Source organism: Miniopterus natalensis, chromosome 2, assembly GCF_054644295.1.
Source record: "Miniopterus natalensis isolate mMinNat1 chromosome 2, mMinNat1.hap1, whole genome shotgun sequence".
NCBI lineage: Eukaryota > Metazoa > Chordata > Mammalia > Chiroptera > Miniopteridae > Miniopterus > Miniopterus natalensis.
Genome location: NC_142082.1, coordinates 78,055,424 through 78,080,391, shown reverse-complemented (window position 1 = coordinate 78,080,391; position 24,968 = coordinate 78,055,424). Strand labels below are relative to the sequence as shown.

The following is a 24,968-nucleotide window of genomic DNA, read 5'->3' as shown; positions in this document are numbered from 1 at the left end:
ACTTATTTTGTTTACCTTTCTTGCCTTCAAAACCAAATTTAGCAGCGCCCATTAACCACTTACATTGATTTCAAAAATGCCGAGAATCACCCATACGTTATATACAGATAAGTCTTTTCATGAACAGTGAGTGTTATACATGCTATTCCATGAACTGTCAGGCAATATATGGATCTTAGTTCACCCTTTCAGATTTCCCTTGTAATAAACACTTTAGTTTATTAAGCAATCCAATTATCTCCCCTTTATCTTTTAAAAATAGATTTATCCCCGTCTCACCCACACCCTACTTTTTTAAATGGCTCTTCTTAATGTAGAAAAGATCTGCACCATGAATTTCTCTTCTGTTCTCCTAAGGAAAAGAGCTTACAGAGCGACCAAATGCACTGAATATTATAGAAATCCCATAAATATTTGTCAATAGGCTAATTTATATTTAACAATATTAAGGTCACCAAACAAATGTTCTGCCTAAGGAACAAATAGAAAATTTCAGGTCCACCTCTTTAGACTCCTTGTAGGAGTCAGGCCACGACTACAAATGGAGACCTACATTTCACATGTCTAAATATTCAAAAGTTATAAATCAAGTTAAACTATTAAATAAAATATGGTCTCTTCCTCCAATCTTGACAAATATACTTTCCACCACTTAGAGGTACACATACAAACTTAGAATTTTTAGAGTGTTTGAAGTTCCACACCATGGTGTGGTAACATGGGAGGGCTAGCCCACACCCTTCTCTTCACATTCCCCAGTTCAGTCAACAACTTGAGGGGTCTTGTTCACATGTGTGGACATCTTACCCACCTCAAATCTTAGCCACCCTTCAGGCTAAGGATACTAGTTTTATCTAGTACCCAGAGCACGGGCGTAGGCAGAATAAGGGCTTAAGATGGGCACACCTTCTTGGCCCTTCAGATCCTTCACCCTGTGGTAAAGTGTGTCCAGAGTGGAGTCATCTAATTCATGGGTCCCAAAGCAGGGCCTCTCTTGCCCAGAACTAAAGGTAAGACATACTGGATAATTTACCAAAGTGGAGGATTTACCAGGTCAGTTTGTTACTAGTTAATATACTAGTTGAAAGGAAATATGTAAAAAGATTAAGTAGTAAAATCTGAGATTCCAATCTCTAATAACTTCAGTTCCCTCAATATCTACAATCGACGGGTCTACTCTTCAGACTAAGTGTAGATTCTGTGTGTTTTTTTACAAATTCATACAAATTTACAAAATTCTGTTCACGTGCTACAGGGAGTTAGGACAACGAGGGACAGAAGAATGAGGGGAAAGAGAAGACCACAGAGTATCAAAGACAAGATCAGATATGCAGTCTAAAAGAAGTCATTTCCTTTGTGTTCTGTCACTTGTGTGGGGAAGCATATGACACCATGATTAACCATCTGATCAAATCCACTAGTATCACAGCTTGTTCCCACTAACACAGAGGTTCATGTAGTTCACTTGTGGGCCTCAGAATGCCCCTATTCACTGTGTACATTGTAAGTCAAGCTGAACCTTATCAGCATTAAATTGAGACTGATGACAGCTCTCCCTATACCTCACCATAATTTGCTGCACTGCAATGTGTAATTTACTTAGCAAGAAAATTCACTTGTTAATTTGAAAAAAAAACCCCAAAAACTAATAAATAATTCTCACCACAATACATACATACATGCTCCATAGGAAGGGAATTACTTCAACTGGAAATCTTATTTATGTGTACTTACTGAGATTGTACCATTGTCTAGACCTACGGACAGTCTTCTTGTTTCCGGGTTAAAAGACATGCATGAACATGGAGCTGAAAGAAATGAACATGTTGATGAAATTAACAAAACAATGATTCTCATCAATTCAGGAGTGACTAGCTAAAAGTGTGTGGCTATTTTTTTTTTTTTTGCCACTATTTCCTGAATAACAGTTCATTTAACTCCCACTCATCAAAAATGGAAACAGTAAATTTACAGCCACCCTAGTTTTTCAGTTATTCTTTTAATCAATATAACAAAAAAGATGTTCTCAAACTGGACAAGTTCCAATGGGCTTAGTCTCAGCTCTCCTGTCAGTATCAAGTCTAAGTTTGCTTGACTAGGTTAATAATATTTTGTGCTGTGTAACCCTTCTGTCACCAACCTATGAATCTCTTCCACTCAAACCTCAACTTTAATAGAAATAACCTATCTTTTCTGAACTAGGAAAACAAAAGAAAGATCTAATTATCCCCCCTACTAGTACAGAAATCTATTTTTTGAATCATAATTGATTTTGGGTATGAAGAGTTAACAGGAATCTTTTATTCTCCGTGTTCAGGGGGTATGCTAGAAGCTGCTAATTGAAAAAGACTGAGAATTTGTCTCAATCTAAAAGAGAACCAACTTGACACAGGTCCAGGCTCTACAGGAAAGAAATCAGGTGAATCAGTACACTCTGTCCTGGACAGGGCCTCCCAGTTCTGCAAGACTGACCTCAGCCTAAGTAAATTAAGCATGTTTGGAAGCCATATGTGGCCATGAAGTGCTTGCTAAAAGGTCAGCTTCCAGGTGCCTGCCTTCTCTACCTATGCTTGCTTGTAAGAATTGAGGCCTTTTGACAATTTGTCCTATACTGAAATAGTTGTTCTAAAGAGTCCTACACAATTTTTAAAAATCCCCACCCCCAATCTTCACAGTAGCCCTGTAGATCATGAACTATTTATCATCATAATCATAACTGGCATCAGATATTTTTATTCCTACTTTTCACTTGTGATTAGATGTCTTACCCAAGGTCACACAGGAAGAAAAAGTTGGAGAAAGTTCAAAGACATAACTCAAACACAGTCCTATTTCCAAACATCCAACTTAGATTATCTTTAAACTATAAAAGAACTTCAAGTTCTACTAACAGAGCCATTTCATAAACACATCAATTAGTAATATTTTTTCATTCTCTATAAAAGGGCCCTGATCAACAGCCAAAAAAATCTTCTAAACTACATAATCGCTTTCTTCTAATTTTCAATCATGATACATTTGAAAAATTAAACATACATATATTAATCCTCCCCCCCCAAAAAAAAAACTTCTACAAGTACAGCAGAATATCTTCTTTCAGTTTAGCCACAAAATTAAACTAGAGTCCCAAGAGAACACTGCTGGAGAAAAGTAATCAAATGATATTTAATGCACTGCCCTAAAAAAGTCTTACTTGCCCTTGGCCTATACACTATGTTGGCAAATTTCTACACACATGCTTAGATGCCAGGTCTCATAATCCCATAACATGGGTAAAATTAAAATCTAATGATTTCCTGGGAAATTATCATATTAGCCAAAACAAACAAAAATACATTTTGATTACAACTACATAAACTACGGACACACATAAAAATATACATGGAAAATATAGCTGTGTGCAAGTGATAAGATTACTTCTATAACATTGTCTTTATTTTGTTCTTTGCTATGCCTGTTATAATTTTAAAATATCTAACGATTTATTAAATATAAGCATGATAATATAAAGCAAAATTTGACGGTAGCCCAAAAGACTATGGACTGGTCAAGAATAACCCTTATCACTTAGCTGTCTGCCTAACTATGTAAAAGTATTTTCCATTTAATTCTCTCTGAAGTTCATATCTAGTTATATAAGTTAGAAAACCCACTGATCTTTGAATACTATTTAAAAGACGTTTTCATAACATTGTACAGGCTACCCTTAAATCTACCTTGCTATTTCTTTATTCATTGTTTTTCCCCCAATTACTAAATTTCTTGTTACTCTGTCAAATTTAGAATGCTTACTATGTTTTAGGCATGTGATACAATGATGTATAAGGTTCCATAGCTGTCATCAAGGAATTTATAGATTGTGACAAAAATTACATAAGAACTATAAGACTTGTCCCCAACATCATCTCCTTAGTTCAAATCACTTTATACTGACAGTAAGAAATACCACCAGAATTCAAAAGGAAAAGACCTTTCCTATAAAGAACCATAAAAAAGAAATTTTAATAGAAATTCTGTTGTTCTAGACCCATTTACTTGAACACAAGATGGTTATAGACAGTGAATGCCAGAGCCAGAGGGCAATACCTCCCAGATACTGCCCCAAAGTGGCAAACACCTCTTCAAAGAGGCATCATGGTAAAGCATCAAGCAAACCTGTGTGTGTGTGCGCGCGTGTGTGTGCACACACATATGTGTGTCTATGTATGTGTATGTGTGTAGAGAGAAAGACTTTTGGTGTGTGAGCCTTATGACACTCCTCAAACCATTTCCCAACTGTGACACTCCATAGGAATAGATCCTGGGTTGGTTGCCCGTAGACCGTGTAAGGCCAAAGAAGCAGGGAATGATTGAAAAAAATATGTATGCCTCTATTTGTTGTTATAGTAAATGTCTTTCCTTTTGGGGGTTGAGGGAGTATAAAGATCGACATAGAGATCCTTCTAACTTCAACTCACCAGAAATTATCAAAAAAAAAAACAGCCTCTGAATGACTTGGGCTATGGCCCTTACAAAATGGGCTCAACTTTTGGAGGAAGGATAATAAGAAACAGTAAAGTAATGTTAATTATAGCCAAATGGTAAAGGGAATCCTTTGGCAGGAAGAATAAGGGAACAAACAAACAAAATATGATGTAAGCACAATATCTGTAGCTAGGTTACAAAAATGTGATATTTCATAAATAATAGTTCAGATTTCAGTGCTATAAAACTAGTAATCATAAGTCAATACAAAATAATGGTCTCTCTGATGACTGAAAGTTCATCAGAGATGAAGAGGCTGAGGGATGATTCTATTCTCCTACCTTAAAATCGCATTCTCCAGAGGCAGAGCAAAGTGGCCGACCATAACTATAAAATTACAATACAGCTCCCCTCTATGACTATCAAAACTGTGTCCCTGAACTTGAGTTGAAATAAATACAGCATTACAGCATGATACAAAACCTGAAGATGTATTTATTTCCTCCACCTTTAACTGTTTACCCATGAGAAAGGATAACCACTAGAGTAATCTTTAGAGTGGGACCCTCATTTGCCACGGACTCTCATACATATCATGTGTGAAAATTTATGGAGCCTGTAACCTGGACAGAAATCTGGAGGGCCTGTGGGAAGAGATCTCATACCCTATGTCAGTAGGAAAGTCCTACAGAAAGAAATCTATGTTTACAACAGAACTCTATGGTTCTAACGGGCCCTCCCTTAACTTCCTCTTCCCCTCAGTAAGAAAGGGGATTCCCACTCCTTCCACTGTGTGTACGTGGCTCACCATGGCTGCATGTACTGATTGCAATCCTTTCTTTTTCCTGAATTAAAGTATATCCTTTTTGGTGATAGAATACCTGGTTGGTTTCTGTTTACAATTTATACATGCTATATGTAGTTTGCCTGAGACTGCTCCCATGACTCACTAATAACTGAAATGTAAGGCCTTGTCACAAGTCTTGTTGATGTCATATCCTATTTTTTCACAGCTTATTTTCTCCCCAATGTTTTTATTGAAATCTAGGAAAAAACTGACTACAATATCTTGATAAAATAGTACAAGAACTCCTTTTCCATGCTATCTGATTAAGATTTGTCATCTCCCTTCTCTGTCTCACACTGATGACAGTCAAAACAGTATAACTGGCAAAATTTTAGGATAGTGAAAGGTAAAAATAAGATAGAAAAGAAATTTGAACAGGCCTATTTGCAATAGGAAATAATATTCTCTTACTTTAGACCTTGATGGCCTGCCAAAATCTTATCTTTAAAATTAAACACTTCCATAATACTGTGTGTTTTTTAAAAGTGAAATCTTTGTAGTTTCAGGTAGGTATTCAGTTTAAAGTTTCGGAAAAAATAAAATGAGGTGAAACTCCAGCTTGGGCAGTTATATTACTGACCATGTAATCTGAAGGAGGAAAAGCTCAAGAGATGTGAGTCTTAGAAAAAGGGAACTCAAGGGACCAACATCGACCTCAGCAAAGTCAACTGGATTAGAGAAAAATTGGCCACTTGTATTTCTAATACTTCTACCCCATGGGTGGTCTTAAAAAAATATTGCACTTGCTTTTGTCCCCCCTAATTTATAATACTTATACCTGTAATTCTTTCATTTTATGACTTATTTTCTGTCCTTTCCTGATCAGCTGAACTTTGCTCACATCAACAGAAGCTTCACTGAAGGGTAAGCCATGGGTTACAATCACAATGACTACTTTATAGTGCTAAAAGCATTATTTGGCAAGAAACACTAATCTTCATAGAATGTTCTGGTGGGAAGTTTAAACTAAATAAACAACGGTAGTTCCATGAATAAAACTTCCGTTGTTAAAGGCATCCCAGTAAAGTCAAATGTCAAGATCCTAAGTTAAAAGGGCCTTGAACACAGAGCCTTCAAGGAGCACCCCACCAACACAAAGCAAAGATTTAACTTACTGATGTTATTTCATTCAGCCCTGTTTGTCACAAGATAATGTTTATTATGTTTACAATATGCAATCCATGTTTTATTTTATTAAGAACACATGTTTAATTAAGACTTTAACTGCTTATGTTTAAACACATTTTTTCATTTAAATCAAATATTTTATGCACTAAAACAAAATGAACCGTTTGATTTCTTTAAATCTAGTCAGTGACATCAGCAAAATTACAATGAATTATCAATAGTCACTTTTGCTCCCTGACAAATTTTAAATTATAGTAAAATGATGTAATAGCTACAGCAAATTTTAAATTACTGTCAGATGAAAATTAAACAAGAGCATGCTAAATAAATTGTATGATTACTTGTATTAATTAATATTAGTTTAAATAAGCAGTGTTTTCTTCCTTTCCATTTAAAATCAAAAGTTCCACCCAGCCAGTGTGGCTCAGTTGTTGAGCATCAAACCAAGCATGAAGAGCTTGCTGGTTTGATTCCCAGTCAGGACACATGCCACGGTTGTGGGCTCAATTCCCAGTGGTGGGTATGCAGGATGTAGCTGATCAATGTTTCTCTCTTATTGATGTTTCTTTTCTATCTCTCCATCTCCCTTCCTCTATCTCTAAAATCAACAAAAACATTTTAAAAACTATAAAATTAAAAAAAACACACTCAGATTCCAAGATGGTGGCAGATTAAATGAAAGCTACACTGACACTCTCCCAGGACCAAACTGGAATTACAACTAAAATATAGAAAAACCATCCCGAATAATGAACTGAAGACTAGCAAGAGAGAACCCTTTTAATCAAGGATGTAAAGTGAAAACCGCATAGAGACTGGTAGGGAGTGTGGCGGCGACAGAGGGCTGGGTGGGCTCCCACAGGCAGCAGCTGAAGTTCTGGAAGAATCTCTCAGCAGTGGGTGGGTCCCATAGAGAACTTCGGGGTCTAAACCCTAAACTGAGATACCCAGCCCAGAGCACCAGAACTGAGAAAGGTGCCCATACAACATCTGGCTGTGAAAAGCAGCAGGGTTTCTGTCTGCCAGGGTGAGGAACAGCTGGAAGTGAAGGCACCCTCTTAAAGGGCATACACACAAAGTTTTGTGTGCAGCCACTCACCTTTGGCTTGGGCAGAGGGAAGGCAGAGAGGACTAGAGCTGTGTGAGGAGAATCTAGGGTTATGGGCTCTGGAGATAGAGCTCGGAGGGCACACGTCTGGATTCCTATGCTGAGTCACTGCCCCATACTGCAGAGGACATCTTAAAGAAAGCTAGAGAAAAGCAATCTGTTACCTATAAAGATGGTCCCATAAGGCTGTCATCTGATTTCTCATCAGAAACTACAGGCCAGAAGGGAATGTCATGAAGTATTCAAAGTCATGAAAAGCAAGGATCTGAAACCAAGACTACTCTATCCAGCAAGGCTATGCAGCTATAAAAAATAAGGATCCCTTACCCTTTCAGACACCATGGTGGGAACTGGAGAGTATTATGCTAAGTGAAATAAGCCAATCAGAGAAAGACAAGTATCACATGATCTTACTCATATGTGGAATCTATTGAACAAAATAAACCAAAGAACAAAATAGATCCAGAGACAGAGGCATGGAACAGACAGATGAATCTCAGAGAGAAGGCAGGGGTGGGTGGGTGGAGGGTGGGGAGAGATTAATTAACCTAAGATCTTATTCACATATATGCATAACCCATGGACAAAGACAATAGTGTGGTGAAGGCCTGGAAGGGGGGGGGTGCAGGGCGAAAGGTATCAATGGGGGGGGGGGCAGGTGTAATACTTTCAACGATAAAGATAAATTAAAACATTTTTAAAAAATAAAAAGTTCCTTGGGCACCAGAGTAAAAATAAAATTAAAAAAGATAACATTATTTTCAAAAATGTAAATACTATAAAGAATACATTGTTTTTTCACATGGTTCCATAATATAACCTATACCAAAAAGAAACCAACAAAGAAACAATATACATCACAACTAGGAACCAAGAAGTTATTTGAAATAAGGTATAAATTAAATAATAGAAACATATCCCCCTATCTGCCAAGAAATACACTCAACTGAATTAAAAATACTGTCTAAAAGTGACCACAACAAACACTAGCTTATAAAATCAGAACTGCCAAATCCACTATTTTCAATACCTTTCTATCAGTAATATAACCACATGAATTTTTCCCCAAACTCCAATAAACCCAACAGAAGATGTGAGATAACACATGAGCCAACTTCACAGTTATAAAACATTGAAAGTTGTCCTTTGACCTCACCAATGGAAAAATTAACATCTGCAGTTTACATACAAAATAACTCACTTCCATCCCAGAAAAAGCATAAGAACATATTAACCATTTTAATATTCTAAATCCTCAATTGCAAGTTATCTGTTGCTCTAGGGCAGCAATTTTCATCTTATGGCACACATAAACTAATTACTAAAACTCTGCAGCACACCAAAATATATGTTTTTTGACAATCTGACCTCCCCCCCCCCAAAAAAAATAAAATAGGTATAATTTTGATTCATTAGCACCAGACAGCTAATACTGTGTTGGCCTGTTGTCACTTTTTTTATTTGACAGTCTAAGGAAAAAGAGGTCAGTGTCCCAGACTAAATAGTCAGCTACTATATGTTTTAAAAATTCTTGTGGCCCTGGGCAGTGCGGCTCAGTTAATTGTGCTTTGTTCTGAGCATGGAGAGGTTGCGAGTTCCATTCCTGGTCATGGGCACCATGCCTGGGTGGCAGGCTGGATCCCCAGTGGGGGTTGTGCAGGAGGTAGCCCATTGATGTTCTGATCTCGTGTCAATGTTTCTCCTTCTCCCTTCCCCTCTCTCTCTAAAAATCAAAAAAATATATATATTTTTAAAATTCTTGCAGCACTCCAGGTGAAAATCACTGCTCTAGGACTATAGTCCCAACAAATGGGAAAAGGAAACCAACCCAGTCAAAACCTCACAAATTAGCAGATCTTTCCTAATTCCTCTGGGTTAAGATCAGCAAAGTATACACTGCCAAACACCCATAACCTGAAAAGACTTTATACTTATTTGATATATCTCATAACCAGAAAACAGAGTTTATCTGTTAGGCTTCAGAACATTGAAAATGTACGGGACTTCCCCAAAGCTGATTCAGCAAATTGGCAGCAAAAATGAAAATCAAATACCAGTTACCCTCCCAGGCACAGGTTCTAACCTACAAGGTATCTTGAATACAGTGGTCCCCTCCTTATCTGCAGGGGATACATTCTAAGAACCCAGTGGATGCGTGAAACTGCGGAGAGTACTAAACCCTATATATACTATGTTTTCCCTATACACACATATACTTTCATTTCAAAGAAACAGCTTCTCTTTGGCTTATGTGAATTGGCAACACCATTACTCGTTTTTTGTGTTTTTTTTTTTAAATTTTTAAAAATATATTTTTATTGATTTTAGAAAGGAAGGAAGGGGGGGGAGAAACATCGATCGGTTGCCTTTAGTACGCACCTTGACCTGGGACCAAACCCGCAACACAGGTATGTGCCCTGACTGGGAATCCAATCAAGCAACTTTTAGGTGCACAGGATGATGCTCAACCAATTGAGTCACTCCAGCTGGGCCCAGCACCATTACTCTTGTGCTTTGGTTTCACTATTAAGTAAAATCAGGGTTACTTCAACACAAACACTGCCATCCTGAGACAGTCAATTAGATTACCAAAGGGCTACTAAGCGACTAACAGGCAGGGAGCATATACAGCAGGGAGAAGCTGGACAAGGGGATTCACAACCTGAGAGGGACAGGGAGATATTTCATCACTCTATTCAGGAAAGTGTGCAATTTAAAACTCATGAATTGTTTGTTTCTGGAATTTTGCATTTGATATTTTCAGGCCACGTTTGACCACGCTGACTGAAACCATGGAAAATGAAGCCAAAGATACAGGTTTACTGTACTCCAATCTTAAACAACTCCTATTTGGGGGTGAATTTAATGTAAAAAACAAAACCATGTTCAAACGTCATCTCTCTATTCATCTTAACTAAGATCATTTATTTAATGCATTCCCTACTTCATTTCACAAATAATTTGAAATGGCTTAAAAAAGTACATACAATAAAACCAAACAATAGAAATAAACACAGTCATGACTAAGAAAATATGTAAGATCAGAAAGAAATTATAATAAAGATCTGTTGTGAAACATAATAGGTTCCATATATCACATTATCCTTCAGAAACATGTACTAGGTCCTTACAGCTGTTCCTCCAAACCTTTTTCACCTCACGATACATACAGAAAATTAGATATTTGTATGCCACTGGAGTAAAAGGAAGAGGATACTAGGGCCAAGATGATTGTATCACCCCTGCCCTGCTACAGGAATCAGTAATTAGAGCCAGTGGGCCATTTGGGCCATCCCAGTATGCTGTTACACACATGTAGGGAAGTTCCACCTTAGAGAAAGCAAAAGGTTTCTCACCCTCTTATCTGATAAACATTACTGCTTAGTGTGTCTCATCAAAAGGATGCTGAGCATTATGGTAGACAGTTACTTCAAAAATAGTCACAATGTACACAGTCTGAGATGAGGGCACAATGAATGAAGGTATTTCTGCAGAGGGCTAACACAAAGTGGGAAAAATTAGAATACAGATGAATAATCGCACTGCATAGCTTTCATGCTGCACCATAAGTAGCCTTTCAACCAGGCTTTTGACAAAAACTGGGAAGCAAATGGTTCAAAATTATGTTTTTCAGTGAGGACTAGAGTACCTATACTTTAAAAGTTAACAGAAGCACAAACAGACAACAGTATGGTAGTTACCAGAGGGAAGGGGGTGGGGAGTGGTAGAGGGTAAAGGGGACCAAATATATGGTGACAGATGATAAAATGACTATAGGTGGTGGGTACACAATGCAAAATACAGATCATGTATCATAGTAATGTATACTTGAAACCTTTATGACCCTATTAACCAATGTCACCTCAATAAATTTAATTTAAAAAAAGAGGGGGAAAAAGTTAACTGAGCAAATGGTAAAATGACCAGATGTGTGTGAAAACTGAGAGGCCCAACCACAACTTCGGGCTGAACAGCATACCATCCCACCAGGCCATGGCAGAGAGCTGCAAATATGACAAAAGAGGTCATTTTATGACTGTTAGGTGTGCCTTTTATCTGTAATTATCTTTGAAAAACTGTCTCCCATTTTGCTTTGGGGACAATTTATACACATTTAGGAGCCAAAGTAAATTCCACCTGCCTGCCCTGGTAACAACAGAACCCACAGAAGTTTTCCAATTATCCAACACACCCTCAGTCCTGAGGCTCTGTCCCTCTTAACTTCCTATTCACTACATCACTGGCAGCCAAGTTGTTTTACCTATTCTCGGTGCCCAAGGGAAAAAGTTGGCCACAAAGGCCCAGACATGATACCCAATACCTTAATAGAGTAAGAAAAATCTCAAACACGTGCCACCCTGGTTCCTGCTTGAGATCTCTCTCCTCCATTCCTTTGTCTGACCTAGTTGGTAAAGTAAATCTAAAATATCTCAACCATGAAAACAGAAATGCCTGTGCTTTTCGTGTGTGTGTTTTCCTTTGTAGTATGATGCAAATGTGGTGGCTGAAATGGTACCTATTAGATGCCTGAAACAAATAATCACACAAATGGACACAACTGAAACCTCAACTCTGTACCAACACGAAGGCCCTCTGGTTTCCGAGCCCAGGCAGGTCTCAGTTGAGTAGATTGTAACTTGATCTTGTCATAGGCAATAAGCAAGTACCACGTGAGATACGTCAAGAGGATATTATTTTTTGAAAGAATTATTTGATAAGGAAATGCTCTTACTTCTCACCCATCCATAAAAATCAGTTTATAGGAAACTACAAAACAAGTCATCAGTCACTAGAATTCTCTATAGACAGCAGGGGTTTAAAATGGAATCTTTGTGACCATGTTCCCATTATGCCTACTTCCCATGTTATAACACTCACCATGCATCATAGGTGTTGCTTATTTTAGGTCTGCCTTCCCCACCATGAAGACAGGAATCATCTGCCATATTTAACCACCACATCCATGGTGTTTAGTACAGAGGAAACATTTAAAATCTGCTGAATGAACTATCCAAAGAAATTAAGGAAAATAGGGTAAATATTTCTTTCTGCTGTTCTTCTTTACTTGCCCTCACGTTTCCCAGACTATTTTCAGCTTAACACCACAGTGATACCAACAGGGACATGGCTCAGTCCTACTCTCTAAGAATCACAGAGATCCAAGAGAAACCAAACAGAGAGGAAGAGGTATACTAATTCCAATCAGGGCTAGGCTGAGTCACATTCTTGCAGTTACAAGGAACAGATACACATTGGAGAGAACTTAAACACAAATGGGCATATCCAGTAAGACAGTGAGTATCTCTTGAACTCAAAGGAAGAAGCAAGGCCAGGTTTCTGGGGTTAGGAGGAAGATGAGGAAAAACCTTCAGCACCACTTGCTCAGGATTCTCTCCCGCTGGAACCAAGTGGTCCTTCGTCCCTTGTTCACACTTTCTTTTAAGCAGATCAGCTTTCACTGTTTCTTTAAGCACACAAATGCCTCACAGCTCGAGGGTTTACATGTTCCCAGCTCAAGGAACCAGCCTAGGCTGAGACTAGCATTTCCTACGTCAAATTCTAAATTCCTGGGAAAATAGATTGGCTCAGGGGCAAAGAGCCCTAACCAGGCAAGTCTGGTTTCTCCTGGCTCCCTCCTACAGGGGACATGGGAGTTCCTCAGAAAAGGCAGGGTATGAGGCCACCCCCAAAGCAGCGGTTGTGTTTGTGATCATGATGAGTTTGCTCAGCTTTCCTTTGTCTTCCACTCCCTCAAGTTCACCCAGCCTTATCACACTCTGCCTTTTAGGCCCACTCCCTAGCCATCAAACTTAGCCTTCACTAGTCATTCTTTCTCATCTAATGTCTTCCGTTTTCCTTCCCTCAATGCTACACAACATTAGTATCCTACCCAGAACATGGCAAATACTGTACTATATTTAAAAGGTGTTTTAATGGACAAAATAAACAAATAAGCCATTATTATATATATATATATATACAAGATATTTTGTTTTCTTCAGAATTTGAAAGGCCACTTACTGTATACCACTATGAAAACACAACATGGTCATGTCCACCTTGTGGTATCCATATCATAGCCTCCAGGTGTACTATACCTTTTCACTTATTTTGTAACTAATACTACGTAACTGTTATTTAAGGATAATATTGACTAACCTCTTAACAAAACACCTTTCAAAAGAAAGGACTGCAAAACTAGTTTTGTTGGGAATTCAAAACTATTGCAGGTGTTCTAATTAACTGAAAATGTAGCATATTTCCTTATGCAATAAGATTCTGCCTCTCTCAAGTTAAATGAAACTTAAATTCATGCTCAGAGATCAGTTATTATGTTACTTGAATGCATAGGATTCCCAGGAACATAAAAGAGAATTTCAGGCCAATTATGAAGAACAGTGTCTTTTGTTCTTTTACCTCCCCATGGTAGTGGAACCATCCAACAGTAAGAGATTATAGAAATCATCTTGACCACATGTGCCTTGTTCATCTGCAAATCCTGGCACCTGGCTTGATGGTCTGTATAGACTAAGTGTGCAGTAAATGTCTGATCGACTAGAATGTACTTCTACCTATGTATTTACAAATCAACACTATATATGCATGAGGCTTTACATGTGTTCATATAAATGTAAACTGCCACAAGACAATCTTTTCAAACTATGAGATGCATTCAAATCACCTAGGGATCTTTTTAAAATGCAGATTCAGATTCTGATTCAGAAGATCAGGGCCGAAACCCAATATTTGCATTTCTAGTAAGTTCTCAGGGTGATTGGGATGCTGCTGGTCCACAGGCCACATTTTAATATCCAACCAATTCCTTTCTACTCCCTGTAGTAGAACACCATAGGGAAACTCATCTTTACTAATAGATTCAAGTCTTCAATAAGTATTTATTTATTGAGCACCTAGGCCAGGTGCAGGAGCTACAACGGCCTCTTAGTCATTCTTGCATACAGCTAAATAAATGGCGAAAATGCAACTTGAGGCTTCTCTCTGTTCTCAGTGATATTCAAATAAAGAGAGCATTAGAGAATGACACTTAAATGTGTAAAGCTATTGCTTAGGATCCTGTATCTTCATGAGGTTCCTATTAATGTTCACCTCAAGTAGACGTCTTGCTTGTGATCCCCAAGCCCTCACCATTCTGCCCAGGTCTGCCTCTCCTCTGTCTTCACAGTCATGGAAATGACCAGTCTCTGGGGTAAACTTCAACTTTTTGGATTATAGACCTTCTCCATCTCTTTCAGTGAGATGTTGTGACAAGTCTGATGAAATAGCAAGACCATAGATCAGACTGGTTCATACTATTTAAAAGTCAGGGGAAAATATCAATCAGAGAATTCCTTTCACTTTCCATTTACCTAAGCCCCCTTCGCAGCCTTGCGTATAACAGTGTCTGCTGGAGGCACAGCAGGTAAGGGGCGAATGTAAGTACTCAGAACTGCAAGAAATTTCTTCTTCACTAATGTAGGGTTGAGTACTTGGTCCAGCTCTGTGGTTACCATACAAAATTCTAAAGGCACATAAAACCTCAAAGATAATTTGAAAATCACAGAAAGCCATTACATACTTAATAATTCATTTGTTCACAAACAGGCAAATTGCTGTTTATGTTGTTATAATATTCTTTTGCCAGAGGCAAAAACTTAATCACATCTACAATTTAGCATGAATTTATTTTAGTTATATATTATGGCATGTACTTCTCAAACTGGGATACTTGTATCAAGGGAAAAGGTGCACACTGCAGCAAGCCAGAGGGTACATGAGCCCAAACAACAATTTTAATTAAGATTTGAAAAGGAATAAGGAAAATGTTTACTAATATAACTGATGATATATTTAAATAATGACTTTACACTAAAACAAACATGGAATAGGATGCCCAAACTTCATTAATTTTAACAATAAAACACTAGACTGAAAAGAAAGTTCCTATTTTGGAGAGCTAGCTCCTCTCTCCCTGCAGGGGAATGGCTGCCAGTGTAAGAATCTAAGTATTAGTCACATCTTTTTTGAAAAAGTATATTTGAAAGATTTGCTATTTATCAGTGCAAGGACATATTTCTCACATAAGATCTTGGGGAAATGAGATTGACTTTTATTTAGAATGTTTCAATCTCAAGCAAATCCTTTTAAGAACTGAATGCTCAATGTTGAATGTCTTGAATTTTAATAAATAATATCAATGCAAGAACAAATTTACTTCACAAATATAATCACTGGACAAAATTTTGAATCGTCTAAGGAAGTACATTACAAAAAAGTTCAACAAAATGTTAGAGAACAGAGGGAGACTGCTATAATTACAGAGTCTATATGCTGTAGTCCCTCTTCCACTAATCTTATTCAGAAACTATGCATATATAGTCAATTTTGGAACAAATTTTTTATTTTACATACTGAGAGCTTTAGACAATCTAAAGTGATTTTCTATGGTACTTTCCATTGCCATGATAATCCCAACCCTCAGGCATCACTACTCAAGAAGAAAATACAGAGAAAACAATTTCAGAAGGAAGGGGAGTTGGGGTCAATATTTGCTTTTTTGAGACAGAAACCCAGATACTTACAAGGCATCATATGGTATATGCTTGGCCAGTATTGTCCTCTGTCTCTTTTTAACCATACTCGAACTGTCCTGCAACAAAAGAAAGTATGTTTTAAAATAACTATTTTTAGTCATAGAAAAATTTTGATAGAAACCAAACCTAATTATATACACATATAACATATCTTAACATAATTAAGACATAATATATCTTAACTTATTAATATATATCTTAACTATATATATAAAGTATATATATGCACATAAATGCATGTACACTACACATGCCTCTCTAAAGATACTAAATTCAAGGCTTCTATACATTAAGAATTATATAGACTCTTGAAATATGATTCTCATATATGTCTATATGCACACATGTAATGGTGATAGTGTATGAAAATTATTATTTTTGATGTTGTTTTGCCCCTCTGTGTTGATGATTTTTCCCTAGTCTGCTGGAAGCATTCAGCTACCTAGGAGCTAATAGGTTTTACTACTGAAAGAAATGCACAAAGATAAAATGAAGCAAGATATAGCATTTAACACAGAGAGAAGGATTACATAATAAATCCATAGTCTTACAGGCCAGGTCAGGCCATTGTCTCGAGAGAGAGTTTTTCCAAGCATGCTCAGGCAATTGTGAGCTCTGAGAATAACAGTCGGGCCTGCCATGAAACAGCGAAATGATGTAGCAAAGACTGTGAGTGATGTTCCAGGCCAGTCAGCCAGATAGAGTTCAGAGAGAAGGAGTAGTCAGGGAAAGAAAGAAGTAGTCAGGGAATGGGCCATTGGGCTCTGACCAGTCATAAAAGCCCCATCATGAGTTACATGAGCCATGACATCATATGCACAAGTTGGCAAGGCAAACACAACTAAGAGGTAATGGGACATTGCTCCACAGACGACAGGAAGTAGCAGATATCAAACAAAGAGAAATGAGCAGTTCCTCACTGCTAGGAGATCATATATGCCACATCTACACTCGATACCCATAATCCATCCAAGGATAAAAAGCAGACAAAGAAAGAGTATTTTTTTCTCTGAGAGTTGGACACTACCTAAACAAACTATTTATGTCATCTTACTAAACAGACTAAGTTTCAAATAGTATTGGATTTTTTCCCACCTAATCAGTAGGTCACCTATAAGAAGTATTAGGAAAAAGACTAGACTGACTACAAACAAAATAAATGCCATTTTCTCTGTATAGCCACAAGATATACTGTAGTGATATATAGTGACAATACGTAAACGTGCAAAATTTCTTCCTTTTGGTCAACTATCTTAATTTATGAGGACAGACATAATGATAAATAATTTGTAAGAAGCTACTCAATACATATACTATTTATACACATACCAACCCTCACTTAAAATCTTTTTACAATATATGCCCTTACATTAATATGGAGATTATTACCTCAATAAGAATAAATGCAGGAATGACATCATAAAAAATGGCACAGTGGTAAGCCCCAGAAATCAAATCCTACACCAAATCAACTGTTGAGCTGGCAAGTACTGTCAGAATCACTATTCCAAAACTCTCAAGTCTAGTTAGATACTCAAACGACACAAGGGAATGCTTGATGAAGAAAAAAGCTGGTATATCAGTGAATTTCATGTTTTGCTAGCAGCTACCATCATGCATGCACCATCCATGTAGCAGGCAGTTGTGGGGACAGTGATTAACAATCAGAGTGGTTTGCTGGTACCAAGGTGGGAACCCTACACTAACTAAATATGGGGATGTGTGTTGTGATTTGCCTAGCAGTTCAATGAAAGATTAGAGAAGAGACTGGCCATTGTTTGAATCCCGAAGGGCTGAAGGGCTCCAAGCAATGTCAGTCAAAAGAATTTAAAATGACAGAAAACCCTCTTTCTCCTTTATGAAATCCAGGCATCAAAAAAAACACAAAGATTTCAAGATGGCAGTGTAATAGGTCGAAGCTACACTCACCTCTTCCTAAGACAAAACTGGAATTACAACTAAATTAAAGATCATCCTGAATAATGAACTGAAGACTAGGTGAAGAGGAGCCTTATAACCAAGGATTTACAGAAGAAGCCACCTCGAGACTGGTAGGAAAAGCAGAATTGAGAAAATGGCTAGCTTAGCTCCCACAAGCAGCAGCTGAGGTTCCAGAAGAATATCTCAGCTACAGGAGGCTCCCTTGAGAAGAGCGGGACCTAAACCCAAAACTGGTGCTTCCCAGCTCAGAGCACCAGAGCCAGGAACAGGCTCCCACATAACATCCAGCTGTGAAAAGCAGTGGGGTTTCTGTCCACAGGAGGGGGTTGGGGGGTTGGGGAACTCAGCTGCAGACACAGACGCCCTCTTAAAGGGCCAACACACACAATTGCGTTTGTAGTCACTCACCCTGGGCTCTGGTGGAGAGAGGGCCTGAGGAGAGGCTGGGGCTTGTACCTCTTGGGAGGGAGCTGAAGGGACAGTGTCCAGAAATCCCTGTGCTGAGTCATTTGCCATACCACAGATGCCATCTTTCTTGGGCAGAGGACTCCCCTTCGTGTGGCACCAGCTAGGGGGAAAGCAACTGGCCCACACTCTGGACTCCCTCTTGCTCTACCCTGTGGAGCTTAGGCCCTACTGAAGAGTCAGTTGCCTTGGCCAAGGTGTAGAGGTCTGGACTGACTCGGGGTGTCAGTGACAGAGTTGTCTGGCTTTGGAGAAGGGGCCATACCTCCACTTTCCCATGAAGCTGACTGGCACTTTCCCCATACAGGAGATCCAACAGAACCACACTACTGGCTTCAAGCAGAACCAACCTCCAGGATCTGGAGGCCCCACCCACCTGAATACTAGTGGTTCACCTTGCCAAGGTTGAGGCAAAATCCAGGAAAAACTGAGTCAAGAGACTCTGGGGCTGGGATGACACCCATACCTTCCCTGAAGCCTGACTGGCCCCTCTCTCTCATGGGAGATCCACGAATACCATTCTCCCCATTCCTCCAGAGGCCCTTTCATTAACTGAGTCTAACAAAAGCCAGCAGGCGGTGGCAGGGTTACATGGATCACGGTGCCTTGAAACTTGCTGAGCTGCCCCTGGGCCCAGTACTGGAAAAAGCCAGCATTTGTGTGCAGCTTGGTCCTTCCCACATGCATCCAAGCCCAGCAAAGGCAGCCACAAACTGTGAACTGCTTTGTAGCTCAAACAGGTTGCCAAGGGCCAAGCACAGACAGCATCAGACATTGGCATTCACCAGAGTCCCACCCAAGACACCCAGAAACAACACACCCAGTGACCAATTTCAGACAGCATCACAGCAAGATCCAGTAAGCCTCACAAACAGCATATCCAAAACAAAATATTAGCAGGCACCAGACTCTCCTAAAGTGAATTCTGCTTCATGTGGTCATGACCTGCACAATAGCTCACATGCCATGATTGGGGCTGAACTTCAAACAAAGCCAGCCTAGGGGTCAACCCCACACACGATAGCAATTGAGATACTGGCCAATAGCAATCAAGACTCAATTACACCAGAAGGGCCCACATAAACCACGAGGGACATTCCTAGAGCACCCAGCTCACATGAACAATAAGACTGCACCACTAGGTACCAAAGGACACCTACAACATAAGGCCACCACATGAAGTTAGGGAGTCATAGCAGATCTATCTAGAATCAAACACAGAGAGGAAGCAAAAACAAGGAGACAAAGAAACACTCCCCAAGTAAAAAACAGGAGAACTCTCCAGATAAAGAGCTAAAAGAAATGGAGGCAAGCATATTATCAAATAGAGTTTGAACTAAGGATTAGAAGGATACTCAAGAAACTTAGTGAGAACTACAACTACAACAGCATGAAAAAGGACACAGAAAACATGGGGGGGGGGGGACAGTAAGAGCACGGCCAAGATGGCTCAGAAGTTGAGCATCGACCTATGATCCAGGAGATCCCAGTTAAATTCTTGATCAGGGCACATGCCCGGGTTGCAGGCTGGATACCCAGAGGAGGGGTGCAGGGGGCAGCCAAACGATGACTCTCTCTCTCATCACTGATGTTTCTATCTCTTTCTAAAATCAATAAAAACATATGTTAAGGGAATAAGGAGGAGGAAACAAGATGGCGGAATAGGTAACAGCTGCACCCACCGCATCCCACAACCACATCAAAATTACAACTAAAATACAGAACAACCATCACGCAGAATCTACTGAAATCTAGCTGAACAGAAGCCCTACAACCAGGGAACTGAAGAAGCATCAATACCGGTAGCAGGGGCAGAGACACAGGTGGATCGGGGCTGGATCTCGGAGACTCCGCCAAGGGCCCACACCCGGTGCCACGGTTTAAACCTGGGTGGGGATAACTTGGTGCTGGAGGTTTCCCGGAGGAGCGAGGGGTCCCAGCTTTACATTAGGCCCCCAGCCCATGGCTCCAGGGCTGGGAAGAGAAGTCCACACAAATTTGGGCTGTGAAAACCAGTGGGGATTGTGGCTAAGGGACGCAGAGGCTGCGGGAGTCCCAGGCAGCCCCTCTTAAAGGGCCCGCACACCGACTCAGATGTGCTCCCTCTGAGGCCCAGGGCTGGGCAGCAGCTTGAAAGAAACCTGGGACACTTGGGGAGGAACTAACCTGCCTGAAATTGGGGCGAGAGGTGGAGGGGCAGCTTTCTCCCAGATAGAAGAGCCGGCAGAGACCATTGCTTCTTTGGCCAATCCTGCCTGCACACAGCCAGCAGGCAGGCACTATATTTGAATCTCTAGCACCTGACACACCTTTGGCCCCGCCCTGGTGATTCCTGGAGGCCCCACCCCTCCATACCTGCAAGCTCATCCAAGCCATTTCCAGTGGCTTTTCTGTGCAAGTGGTCTCTCCAGCCTTATGCTTAGGACTTCCCTAAAATCTCTCAAACAAGCAGCAGGGCCCCATACAGCTCGATAAGTGGTACTGGTACTAGTACCACCAGGCCTGGTACTAGTGGCAGCCTGCATTGGTTCATAGCTTGGCCTCTCCTGGACAATGCCAAGCCCAGCACAAGTGGCAGCCAACTACAGTTTGTGGTACAGCTCATGCTGGGTGGCCCCGGGCAAGGAACTGGCAGAGGCTGACTTTGCACCTCCGGGGAGGCCCCAGAGAATGTGCACCAGGTGGTCAGACTCAACCACGCTGGATTACAGCCCTACCACATCCACGAGTGACACACTCAAGGGGCACACTTGGTGAACACCAAAGCTCCACTGAAGTAAATCCTGTTCCATAGGGGTGTCTCCAGCACAGCAGCTCTTTGGCTGTAGTTGCAGCTGGTCCTCACAGCCCACTCGTATGGGGGTCAATTCCTCCCAGTGACGCCAACAGCAACCAAGACTCAAGTACAATAGGACAGTGTGCACAGCACACACAAGGGAGCACCTAGAAGGCCTACCTCAGGCGACTGGGGAGGCTGAGCCACTGCACCCTACAGGACACCTACAACACAAAGCTACTCGACAAATTCCAGGAAACATAGCAACTGTACCAAATACATAGAAACAAACACCTGGAAGCAGCCAAAATGTGGAAGTAAAGAAACATGTCACAAAGGAAAGAACAGAAGAAATCTCTAGAAGAGGAACTAAATGAAATAGATCCAAGCAAGCTAACAGATACAGAGTTCAGAATTTTGTTTATTAGGATGTTCAACCATATTAGTAAGACTATTACAAAAATAACTGAGAAAATTGATGAACTGAAATGAAGAATAATTTACAGGGCATCCACAGTAGAGTAGAGGACGCTGAGAATCAAAGCAGCAATTTGGAACATGAGGAAACAAAAAACACCCAATTAGAACAGCAAGAAGAACAAAGAATCCAAAAATAAGAACAGGGAGCCTCTGGGACAACTTCAAGAGGCCCAACATCCGTATTATTGGGGTGCCAGCAGGGGAAGAAAGAGATCAAGAAATTGAAAACCTATTTGAAAAATAATGACAGAAAACTTCCCCTACCTGGGGAAAGAAATAGACTTACAAGTCCAGGAAGCACACAGGGTCCCAAAGAAGAGGAACCCAAAGAGGCCCACAGCAAGACACATCATAATTAAAATGCCAAAGGTTAAAGACAAAGAGAGAATCTTAAAAGCAGCAAGAGAAAAGCAGTTCGTTACCTACAAGGAAGCACCCATACGACTGTCAGCTGATTTCTCAACAGAAACTTTGCAGGCCAGAACGGAGTGGCAAGAAATATTCAAAGTGATGAAAAACATGGAACTACAACCAAGATTGCTCTACCCAGCAAAGCTATCATTTAGAATTGAAGGTCAAATAAAGAGCTTCCCACATAAGAAAAAGCTAAAGGAGTTCATCACCACCAGACCAGCACTACAGGGAAAGTTGAGTCTTCTTTAAGAAGAAGATAATGAAGAAAAGAATCTGATGAACTAAATAGATCCAGAAACATTGACGCATGCAACAGACGATCATATTTCAGAGGAAAGAGGGAAGGGGGGTGGAGGGTGGGAAGAGATTAACCAAAGAAGGTATATGCATATATGCATAACCCATGGACACAGTCAATAACGGGGTGAAGGCCTGGGGAGGGGGTGGGAGCGAAGTGAAGGAGGTCAATTGGGGGAAAAAAAAGGACACCTCTAATACTCTCAACAATAAGGATAAATTTAAAAAAATAATAAAAATAAAAAATCAGTGGAGCCCGGCCGGGCGTGGCTCAGCAGTTGAGCGTCGACCTAGGATCCAGGCGATCGGGGTTCGATTCCTGGTCAGGGCACATGCCCGGGTTGTGGGCTGCAGCCGATCAATGACTCTCAAATCGTTGATGTTTCTATTTCCCTCTCTCCCTCTCCTTTCCTCTCTCTGAAATCAATAAAGATATATTAAAAAAAAAAAAAAAAAAATCAATGGAAAAAAGTCCTTGTGGAAGGATTAACAACAACAAAAAAAGGAATACCGCATAAACCACCAATTCCATTCCTAGATATATATATACCCCAAAGAACTGAAAACAGGTATTCAAACAGATAAGTCATACAGGCTTATGTATGTTCATAGCAGCACAATTTACAATAGCCAAAAGGTGGAAACAACCCAAATGCCTATCAGCAGATGAATGAAGAAATTGTCATATATCTATCTATATGACCATTCAAAAGAATGAAATACTGATATATGATAATTTGGATTAACCTCAAAAACATTATGCTAAATAAAAGCCAGATTTTATAGTCTTTTTTTTTTTTTTTTTTTTTTAATATATCTTTATTGATTTCAGAGAGAGGAAAGGAGAGGGAGAGAGGGAGATAGAAACATCAATGATGAGAGAGTCATTGATCGAGGCCACAACTTGGGCATGTGCCCTGACAGGGAATAGAACCATGATCGCCTGGATCCTAGGTCGACGCTCAACCACTGAGCCACGCCTGGCTGGGCAAAAGCCAGATTTTTAAAAATCACATATTGTATGACTCCTTTAATATGAAATGTCTTGAATTGACAAATCCATAAGGACAGAGAGCAGTTTTAGAGGTTGCCAAGGGATGAGGGTAGGGGTGGATGGGGAGTGATTACTTAATGGGTAATGGGGTGTTCTTATGGGGTGATGAAAAAGTTTTGAAACTAGAGAACTGGTGGTTGCAAAACACTATGAATGCATGTACTAAACACCAAAATAAATTATACACTTTAAAGTGGTTTTTACAAATTTCAGCACACTAGAAATTTAAAAAGAAGAATCAATATAGGCTTTGCCTAGAGTTGAGGCAATCATTTTTAATCATGAGACAAGCCTGACAAAAGCCAACACATTGAAGATGGCAGAGATGAAAGCCAAGAAGAGCCTGGCCTCAATAACAACACTGATCCACCAACCTTTAGACTAACTTTAGACTTGTTTGTGAGATGATTTTCTTTCTTCTTCTTTAAGCCTGTTAGGTGGGTTTTGTTACCAGGATCTGAATACATGTTAACTGATAGAGGAGATGAAAGAAAGGAGTACCTTTCCTTAGGTTTTGGGTTTTTCCAAATACATGGATAATGCTGTCATCCACTGTGATGAGAAACACTAGAAAAAGACCAGATTATGGGTGAGATTCATTAGTTCAATTTTGAATATTTGTGCTGGAGGTGTTTTTGAGTGAGTCAAGAGTTCCTAATTAATGAACAATGAGAATTATAATTAGAACCTATTATGTGAAGTAGTTGTGAAAGTTAAATGTAAGGTTCTTGACACAGTGCTTGGCACATAGCACGCACTCAATAATTGCCAGCAAATATCATTGTCATTATCATCACTATTGTTTAAAAAATAATCAATCAACCGTAGCATGGCAGAATTCAAGTTCAAGTTCCAAAACCTTTCCTGCTTTGTCAACATATTGAACATTTTAATCCTTGATGTAAGGGATTTTATACTCTATCTATAAAGGCATCCTATAAATTATTTATCCATTCCTTTATGCATTTCCTTAACATGTACTGAAGCATTTGTGATGTCCCCAGGCATTGTGCAGGCGTTCCATGTGGACAGATAAGTAAACATGTCGTTAAAATGATGAGAGATAAGAGCTGAGAGCTATTTTATGTCTATGTAAGACCATGTAGGAACAGTATCTAATGTATGTGGGGAAGGGCTTAAGGTTCAGGAAGTGCTGACTCTGGAGGGATGGCATTATCCAGTTCATTTATTTCCTTTTTTATACTGGCCACAATCTGTTATGTGATCTACATGCATGTAAACATGTTTATTTTCTGATTCTCCCACTAGAAAATAAGCATAATGATAAAGAACATTCTTTTCTTGTTCACTATTATCTACCCAGAGCCTGACAGAGTGCATGCAATATGGAAATATGTGAAAAATATTTGTTGGATGAATAAAAGTCGGTGTTAGTCCAAGGT

General features: G+C 39.6%; 1 protein-coding gene across 1 annotated transcript in view; it reads right to left on the bottom strand.

The window, feature by feature from the left end:
* The window catches only part of WDFY2 (WD repeat and FYVE domain containing 2), a 190,610-nt gene that overhangs the window by 110,488 nt on the left and 55,154 nt on the right, over positions 1-24,968 (bottom strand). The window contains exons 2-3 of the mRNA XM_016213832.2: positions 16,127-16,194; positions 1,735-1,808 (exon numbers count right to left, since the gene is read on the bottom strand). Coding sequence (XP_016069318.1) covers positions 1,735-1,808; positions 16,127-16,194 — 142 coding nt within the window. The remainder of the gene's footprint in view (positions 1-1,734; positions 1,809-16,126; positions 16,195-24,968) is intronic.